Raw genomic sequence first — 10,377 nt, 5'->3', positions numbered from 1 at the left:
CAAACTAGCTACTGATGCCTAACAAAATAATACAAAAATTGATAGCTTTCTATAATCAAAATGTAGCAGGTACTGGGGTTGTGAGTGGATGCATAATATTGATGATGGTGTTGTTAAGGGATTTGTGAGTGGGTGGGTACTTCAATGGATGACGTATGCATAAAGAATAACAATCATAGACACTCACCGATCAGGATGAAAGCTTTTTGTGTTTTCGTCCCTTGTTCACTGGATGAGAGATTTGTAGTTGTTTATCGATAGGATTATATATACAGCCGAGGCTCAACCTTTTTAGATTTTTATTTGTTGTTTGGACGGCTAGTCAGTATCCTCTCACAAAATTTTAGTTAGTCTTCAATTGTAGGTGATGTATTTAGTTAGGGTCATAGTAGTCAGGGCTTAGGCCTATGGTCCCGCGATTAAGGATGGTCTATGTATTTAGATAGTCGTGTCATACCATAGTAGTCGGGGCCTACGGCCCCGGACGTGGATTAAAAAAATCTAGGATAAATATAGTCCAGTATTAATATTAAATTAACTGTGATTTGGTTGAGCCTATAAGTTAGCTGGGACATGCAGCCTCGATGTTTTGTTGATCGGGTATAATTAGTCGGGGTCTACAACCCCGACCTTGGTCCCTTGCGCAAACTCTGGTATGTCATTGGTCGGATCAAATTAGTCGGGGTCTACAGCCCCGGTCGTGGTCCCTTACACAAATTCTAGTTATTTTATTGGTCGGACCAAATTAGCTGGAACCTACATCCCCGATCATGGTCTTTTACACGTAAATTCCAGTATTTTTTTGGTTGGGTCAAATTAACCACGATCATAAACCCCACCATGACCCCTTTAGTTTTCTGCAAATTTATATTTGGTGCTAAGGTTATCCGTCTTCAATTGAGTCAGTATAGTTACGACAAACCTAAGTTGATTTTCAAAAGAATGAAATTTGTTAAAATCGGTTTTGTATTACCGGTGATAATTGCTATTGAGTTTGCGCTATGGTTTTCTGGAATTAGAGGTTCGGGAAGCTGAAAGGTAATCAAGCTTGTTAACCTTTCTATAATATAAGCTATCCCAGGAAGGAAAAGAAAAAGAAACACTTGACCTTTTTGTCGTGACGTGGACTGAAATTCGTTTTTTTTTTTCCTGTAAGCCCTTCAGTTTACTTCTTGTTGCAAACTTGCTATAACATGTGTTTCTTAAGAGATGATTTGCCGTATGTGTCGTGTAGTCAATCAATGCATACTACGCTCGCCAGTTAGTGAAACTGTTTGGAATTAAATCATGTAGGGAGAGTCTAATAGATTAGGGTGCAATCAATTTTGTCATGTGAAACTCCGTTCTTATTTGGGAAACCGATAACCAAGGAAACATAGTTATATAAGGAACTGCTAGTATCCCGTTGATTTTTTTAGAACACTGCTCGGTCGAACTCGCACACGTTGTTATCTCAAGAATGTTTGTCAATGTTAGTGATCAAAACTGTAGTATTATTTTCTAGCCTATTTATAGATGTCTCGGACTAGGACATAGATTGTGTAGTTGAGCTTAGTTTTTACGAAGTTCATCATTTGAAGACGAAGAACTACTAAGGGGAGCTTGTGGAACTTCTTCGACAAAAGGTATGTGGAGACTTGAACCCATCTATCACTTGGAAAGTCTATTTCTACTATCTCCTATATTGAGACATAAGTCGTGTTACGATATAGTTTTCTCTATACACATTTGAGATTTCGAGTTGAGTATATCTCGCTTACATATTTCTCGAAATATGTGTTGGTAAGCTTTCGCTTCGACCAAGTTCATCTTATATCATGAGAAAATTGCCGAGTAACATCATACATGGTTTGTGTAATACAATCATTTGATGTAGGCTTGGAATGTTTCGATAATGATTATTTCGATATCTTGAAAATTGCTTTGATGTTAATAGTGTGTGAAAACGGCTATTATCATTATAGAAGAATGTTTCAATCATTGAAACAAAGAGTTTAGAATCTTGTAACCATCTTTGGATATAAGCATAGTTTGTTCGCACATTAGTGTATAAGTCCAAAACCGGGAACCTAAAGTATGCATACTTGTGTGTATACGAAAAGGTTGTAGGAGACTGGGAAAGTATGTGTACCCGTACGCATACTGGCGGAAGTTCACGTCCGTGAATTTCTGATGAGTTTGAAAACCAAAACCAAAACCAAACACATCTGGTTACCTAAAGTACACGTACCCATATGCATACTGGCGGAAAGTTCATGTCCATGAATTTCTGCTGAGTTTGAAAACCAAACCAAAGTCAAATACGGTTACTTAAGTACGCATACCCGTACGCATACTTAAGTAGGTTACTTTCTAAAATCGGTTGTACATGAACCTAAACATTTATCAATAAGGAATGCAATCTTTGCAAATCGGGGTTATAATGTTCATATATTGATTCGAGTGAATCAAACCGATTTTGCTTCAATTGTGTTCTTGTATAATTCTATGAGAATATAACAATTGAACAACTCTTTAACTAGTTTCATTTGAGTCATTTGAACTAGTTATGGTTGAGATGAATAAGGTTGATATGAGAGTAATCATATGGCTAACCTCGATTAATTATTTGTGAACCAACATTGTGTACACGTTTGGGTACGGTTACATAAACCTTAATGAGGGTACATTTCATTTGTGTGTAACAAGCTAAGTTCGATCTAACGGTTGAAAGATATTAGCTTGGTTGAATCAGGTTTTTCATCTAACGGTGAATATTGAATGCTTTGTTACCAAGGTAACTTGGATTGCAAACCCTGATTTGAAAACTATATAAAGGAGAACTTTAGCAACTGGGAAACCTAATCCCCACACCTCTTGTGTGTTACTAGTTGCATAACTAGAGTCGATTCTCTTTTAACCTTAGGTTTCTTCTCGAGACCCTGTAGGTTAACGACTTGAAGACTTCATTCGGATTGTGAAGCCATACCCAACTATTATTTTTGTAGTTGTGTGATCTGATCTTGCTGTTTCTATCGTGATTGAGTGCAATCATAAGATTGGCTTGAGATTTATATCTCTGATAGGCAAGATAGAAAAGTAATCACAAACACCTTCGTCTCATCATTTGTGATTCCACAATATCTTATTTCGCTAGTCGATTAAGATTATTGTGAGGTGATTGATAATACTAGGTTGTTCTTCGGGAATATAAGTCCGATTTATCAATTGGTTCGTGTTCACCTTGATTTATCAAAAGACAAAACAAAAACTCTTTGGTATTTCTGTGGGAGAAAGATTTATTCAATCTTATAGACTTTTCTGTGTGAGACAGATTTGTCTATCAAGTCTTCGACTTTGGGTCATAACAACTCTTAGTTGTGGGTGAGATCAGCTAAGGGAATCAAGTGTGTAGTATCCTGCTGGGATCAGAGACGTAAGGAGCGCAACTGTACCTTGAATCAGTGTGAGATTGATTAGGGTTCAACTACAGTCCAGTCCGAAGTTAATTGATAGTAGGCTAGAGTCTGTAACGGCTTAATACGGTGTGGTGTTCAATCTGGACTAGGTCCCGGGGTTTTTCTGCATTTGCGGTTTCCTAGTTAACAAAATTCTGGTGTCTATGTTATTTCTTTTCCGTATTATATTTTGTTATATAATTGAAATATCACAGGTTGTGCGTTAAGATCAATCAGTTAGAATATCCAACCTTGGGTTGTTGATTTACATTGATTGACACTTGAACATTGGTCTTTGATACCCTTTGAAGTTACTCCTCTTATATTCAATCGGGCTCGCATATTTCTATTTGCTGATTGCGGATTGAATTAAGAGTTAGAGATATTAAACTCTTTGATATACTTTATTCTAGATTGAGTCTGACTATCTAGTTGATTCTCTATAAAGTGTATTTGAGTAAGTCCTCTCGGATTGCCAAACAAATTGTTGGGTGTGGTTGTTAGACCCCCGCATTTTCAGATTTGATCTCGGACCGTGGCAAACCAATGCCGTCCAAAATTAATAAAACCTGAACTATATATATATAACAGACGGACAAATATGTTAGGCATATACCTCGCCAACGCATATTTCCCTAGTGTTCTGTTGGGTCGTGCCAAATTAGCCGGTGGCCTCTTAAACATGCCCTAACACTTTGTTGGTCGTGCCAAATTATCCGGGGCTTACGACAAAAAAGTATGCACTGCATTACGAACAACATAAATCAGAACTTCTATATATGAAGAAAAAAAATGACCAACAGAGAAAATACAAAATTACACACTACTCAATCACATTAGGTTCTCAACTGGATGCCAACGAAAAAACAGTGACTGCATAGCCAATTTGCAGTGAGCTGGTTTACCTCATCTGATGTTGGTTCTGTGCACTTTGTTTAGTGAGATACGTGGAAGCTAGATATATGAGATACGACTGTGATACCTGATTAAGTGCTCCGACCACAAAGGCATTCACAGAACATTTCAAATCACTAAAAGTGTTATAATCCCCACAAACGAAAGTGCTTCCACATGCATACTCGGGTTACAATCTTGAACGTCTACTTCTGTCGTGGTTTTTCGTACACAATTCAGATAGCTAAAATGTCATTATGTACTCCCTCCATTACTTTTTAATAGGCCAATTTTTATAAATAAAAATAAGTTTGTTTCCTAATTGGAAAAGTCAAATGTTACTTTAATTTTTTGGAACCATTTTTCTTTTAATTTCTTTTGATGACAAGTGTTATGTTGACCATTTCACTTATTTCTATGACTACTCATAAGTGTCATGGAGACCATTTCACTTCACTTATTTTATTGACAAGTGTTTAGATGACCACTTTCAATAATTAATTCTTTTAATTTCCTTAATTTTTTCAAAAAAAGAAACTCTATTAAAAAATAACGGAGAGAGTATATAATAACGAAGGTGGTTCCACACATATTTTCTGAATTAAATTCCACGAAGGTCTACGTCTTTTTTATTTTTTTGATACTGAACTTTAATATTTGCTCCTCCCATCGTTTCACGACCTTGAATTAGCAATAGCTACTGGACAATATGCAGCACAGCATAGAGATGACCGATCGGTGATTTAACGCGTGACTTTACTTGCTTTGTTGGTGCCATGTGAAGATTAGGACTAGGAAAACAACTAAGAAAAATTGAAATTCGTAAAAAAGAACAACCTGCATCAAAATAAACATGATGATTCTGACGAAAATTAAATGATACACAAAATTGATTAAAAAGACCAAAATCAACAATTCCTGGATGAAATGGACAGATAGATTTTGATACTGTTTAAATGGACAAAAATGTAAAAATAGGCAGGATGTAACCAGTTTCATCGTGCCCATTTTCAAATATTTTTTCTTATTTTTAATTTACTTATGATGTATCCAGTTTCATCCTTACTAATTTTTAAATTTAAGAAAGGATGAAATCATCTTACTATATTTTTTTTGCCATTTCACCCAAACTATTTTTTACTCGTCCATTTAAACCGTGATTTAAAAATATTTGGACAAATGACCCATTTTTCGTAAATGATAAGAATTGTAACAAATAAGAAAAGTTAAAATTCTCAAACGTACTAAAGAGAGAAGAGACAATCGGGAGAAGAAAACAACCACAAACCAAATAAGATGAAACACCCGCTATCTAAAATTTTAGTCTTCCTTCACCTTTAAAATCAAAACAAAAATAAATTGTTAGCAAACTAATCAAAGGGAGCGAAAAAAATCAAAACTCAAGGACAACTAAGATCATCCAAGGACATAATTTAAAGGTGGCATGAAACATATGAGCTTAAATTTTTTAAAACAATGTTAACTACACCCACTGTGTGGTTTGCGGATAACGGTGAGCGATTGGGTACCTACAATGGACACAAAGGAGCCGTCTGGTGTTGTGATGTTTCAAGTAAGTTGTGATTTCCCAATCATCTATTACTTATTACTTTTTTATTGTTTGGAATAATGGTGAAGGTATTTGCATGTCGATGTGCATCTGACATATTCTCATAAATTACTTATGCTCAGCCTTTGGTTTGTGTTAGAAGGTTTTCTTCGAAGCTTTTATATTTGATTGAGTGTAATTTTCCGATAAATCTGAGGATTAGAGGAAATAGCATATTCCAATGCTGAGGGTTATCCTGGATAATCTGGTTGGTTTAAGGTGAAGTCCATGATGCACATCCTCTAAGCAATTCTTAGGCACAGCGTAATAGTCTCACTTCAGGGCAGAGAATAACGGAAAAAGAGGACGTGGTAAGAGTTAAGAGTTAGGTTAATAAGAGGACAGCGAAGAATGGAAGAAGAAGGGAGGACGTGGTATCGTTAAACTAAGAAACTTTGCGGTAGCTATTGGTATCGATTACGAAACCAAATTACTGCCGGGACCGTGACAACATCAGGAAACCAAGCAGATCCGACGACCGAAAATATACCTTTCCCAACTATCGTTCCCTGCCACTGGATGACGAAATCGATGGTCGGATATATCCGGATAGACATACAACACTTCTTTTTATAATATAGATTTAATATGTATATGGTGGATAAAAAAATAGGGGAAGAAAACGTGGTCTCAGACCGAATGCTCTGATACCGGATGTTGAACTAGAGGATTCTAATACTAAAGATAGATAAATTGATCGTTGCGATCAACCACTATAATCATTTGAATTGGGAATTAACCATCAAGTTAAGACAAGCTTAATGATGTTGATTATATTAATTGAAATAATAAATCCTAAAACAAACTATGTTATATACGATATAACGATAATAACTTTGAGTGCTAAGCTAATAACAAATAAGTAAAGATATGTTAATTCCTAAAATAACTAGACTCTCCTAATTGGCGTTGGTGTCCCAACACGATTCAATCAACTCATGTTTAGTTTTGGATAACTGGGGACCAATTAATAAACCTAACTTCTAAACTCCTAATCAAACATCAGCTGGTCAACTTGCGACACCATCGATTAATAGACCTAACTTCTAACTCATGTTTAGTTCTGGATAACTGGGGACCAATTAATAAACCTAACTTCTAAACTCCTAATCAAACATCAGCTGGTCAATTTGCGACACCACCAAATCCATAATCGTTCATGATTCACTATCCAAAACTGCCCCAAAGCTCAAAGATTACATACAACAAATTAACACCATACAACCACTTGAATACCATCACTTTATCTTAGGGCATCCTTGAAACGTGGTGGATCATGGACGCATATATACACTTTTAAATGCAAGATTTTGCGAAGAAGGCAAAAGGTTAGAATGCAAAGGGCATGTGGACAACATGAAGATCAGTACTCGTGAATTATGCTCTCACTCCTACAGTTATCACTTAATGCAGACACAACTCTTACCTATCTATGTACAGTACATAATAAGATTGATCAGATCACGAAGAATTTTTTCTAGAAAAATAATTCTCTTTGTCTGATGTGCTTGTTCTGGCGGATCAAAAAGTCAATTTTAACAGTTTTTTTCTCCCCGAAAGCTGTAAACCGTGTTTGAACATGAGAGCAGAAATTAATGTTAGAAGTCAGAAGAAAAATATTTTGCTTCGCAAAACGTTGTTTTTCAAATTTTTAAAAGGCATTTGAAATTGTGTATCCAAATTAACTTTTATCTTTTGCGTTTCTAGATATCGAAAAACAACCGCTTAAGTAGCATTCGAATGGACTAATAGTGCTTTTTTCCATGAAGTGATTACTTGGTTGGCAATGTTCCCACTTTGATTCCAATGATTCCTGGTTAGGGTTTGGTGAAAAACTTCTCCGGGTATTTCTGGCATATTAAGGATTGATAGGGAAATTTTCCTTACCGTCGTGCGTTTCTATTCCGAAAGGACAATTAAGATAACCGTTTCCCGGCTGGGATTATTCCCTTTCCATTCTTATTCTCTTTTTATCTTCTTTTATCTCTTTCCTTTACCAAAAAAAACCCTTCAGTCTTTCTCTCTCCTTTTCTTGGTCGAAAAGTAAATTCTTCAAAGCTTTTCTGATCCAAAACCCTAGGTTTAACAATGGCGGACGAAACTGTTATCAACGGCGCAGGATCGGATTTGGAACTGAATAATAATAGTGATGATGATAAACTGGTGGAAATTGAAAAAGTTTCTTCAAAGAATGATCATGCTGATGTTGATCTCAAGAAGATTGAAACATTAGAACAAGAGAAATCGGAATTGTTGAAAGAGAAGAATGAAAATCATGAGAAAATTAGGGTTTTAACTGATGAGATCGATGGATTTAAGAGAAATCAAGTAGAATTGAATGAGAAATTGGAGAAGATGCAGAAAGAAAATGCTCAATTTGAACAGGAGAACAAATCACTTCAATCAATTGCTGGTCGAGCGTTGGAACTCGAGACTGAGGTTTCTCGTTTGCAACATGATCTGATTTCTACTATGTCTGAGAATGATGAGACGAGATCGGAGTTTCAGAAGCTTAAATCTGAATTCAATGAATTGAAAGAGAAAATTGCTGAGAAGGAATCGAAGATTGGAGATCTGGAGAAAGAGAAGATTTCTCTGCTTGAGAGGAATGAAAAGGATGCTCAAGAGGTGAAGAAACTGAAGTCTGAGAATGAAACTAATGTTCGTGATTTGAAAGCAAGAGAAGTAGAAATCTCTGAGAAAGAAGGTGAAATTTTAAGGTTACAGAATGTGGAAAATGATTTTAATAAGTGGAAAGTGAAGTTAAACCATGAAAAGGAAGCTGAGAATAAACAATTGCTGGGCGATTTGGAAAAATCAGAAATGTTGAGAAGAGAATTGGAAGAAGATGCAAAGAAAGAGAAGGAAACTGGGAAATCGAAGATTCTTTTGCCTGCTGTGATTGTTTCAACTGGAACTGTTGTTGCTGCCGCGGCCATAATTTGCTGCATTGCTTGCATAAGGCGAAGGTAGATAGGTTTAACCCCTCAAAAAATTGACATCTATTTTTTGTTTAGATAATTCGTTTTATATTTCTACTTTGGTTTGCTATTCCGGAATATAGTACGGATGGACGTAGTTTTTAGAATCACAACAAGGGAGAAGCTTTGTTTAGACAATTCATGTTTCGGTGTTAATATTTCACCTGAATTTATATGAGGTTTTATTACAGATGTTGGGAATTTTTGTTCTCATTTAGGTTTCGAGCATGTGGTTTATCTTCTCTTTTGATTGTTGAGTTGGTGATGACTGATGATTATTGTGTTTCATCGAGACTGAGGTTGACTTGATCAATAATCTCATGATGTAGAAATGACCGTTGTTTTTCATGTTTCTTATGTGTTGAATTCTTAGCAACTGATGGTTACGTGGGTTTGTTGGCACTTTTGAGTTGCTTGTGCATACATATTTTGAAAGAAAGTTTGTGACTAATTGTGTCTAGTTACAGGGTTTTGTTAACAGAAGATCTATCTTGATTTATTTTTCTGTGATCTATAGCGTTCATCTTATGTTTGTTATAATGAAACAGTAGATTGCATGTTGCTTATTTTGAACATTGCATGTTCTCTTTTCTGAACTAGTTGCTTCGGGGAAAATGATTTATGAAAAATTTCCTTATTGGAGTTACATTATGACTATGAAGGACAAAAGATTGCATGGTAAATGTCCAAGTTGCACCCCTTCTTCTGTAACACAGAAGTTTAAAGTAAATTTGGTGGCACACATTTCTTGCCAGGTCGGCATCTGAAATCAAATTTTCTGAGTCAGTGTCAGACTCCGGATTTTTTTTTCTCCAGATTTTTTTTTGTTAGTGAAATTTCAAATAAAATATTAGGAGATTTGAATCGATGATTACGAGAGCAGCAGTCTCCTTCCTGATTTGCGCAAGTTGAGTTCTCTTCCATGATTTTTTTCATTAGAAAGCTTTGATTGATCTTTATTAATTCTATCTCTATTTTCCTGATTGTGGTTAACTATTCCTTGAACAAAGTTTTATTTGTCATGTTTCTTTGATGTGCTTAACTTTGCTTGTCTTCGTGTTTTTACTTCTACTGTGCATGTCACAGCCACTTGACGCATTTTCTGGTTTCTTTTTGCCACCTTCTCAGCACAACTTACTGAGTTAGGCAACTTAGTGGGCTAGGACGAAGGCATTTGCTTTCCTGTCCCCATTAACTGTCTTTCTAAGCAACTTAGAATATGTTACAGAAATCTTGATGCTAACAAACTGCCAAACTGAGGTTGTTGTTTTTATTTTAAATTGTGTGCGAGAATTATCTGTTTTTTTGACCCTATTGTTTTTCTGGGGAGGAAATTCAGTATTAGCGCGATCTTTCAAACTCGGCAGGAAGAATTCTAGGGGGTTCAGATCAGCGTAGACTGAGGGAGTAGTAGATAGTTTTAGGGTCATATTTCAATGAGAAAATTTTTCCTAAT

The 10,377-nt window shown here is 35.8% G+C and overlaps 1 protein-coding gene across 1 annotated transcript; it reads left to right on the top strand.

Moving 5' to 3' along the window:
* Positions 1–7,778: 7,778 nt before the first annotated feature.
* LOC113299839 (peroxisomal and mitochondrial division factor 1-like) lies at positions 7,779–9,143 on the top strand. The gene has a single exon (XM_026548940.1). It carries the CDS (start codon positions 8,029–8,031, stop codon positions 8,911–8,913), a length of 885 nt encoding a protein of 294 aa, XP_026404725.1. The 5' UTR covers positions 7,779–8,028; the 3' UTR covers positions 8,914–9,143.
* Positions 9,144–10,377: the final 1,234 nt, after the last annotated feature.

This window comes from Papaver somniferum, chromosome 1, assembly GCF_003573695.1.
Source record: "Papaver somniferum cultivar HN1 chromosome 1, ASM357369v1, whole genome shotgun sequence".
Taxonomy (NCBI): Eukaryota; Viridiplantae; Streptophyta; class Magnoliopsida; order Ranunculales; family Papaveraceae; genus Papaver; species Papaver somniferum.
Note: the sequence above shows the minus strand (reverse complement) of the source record. Positions and strands in the feature narration are given on the sequence as shown.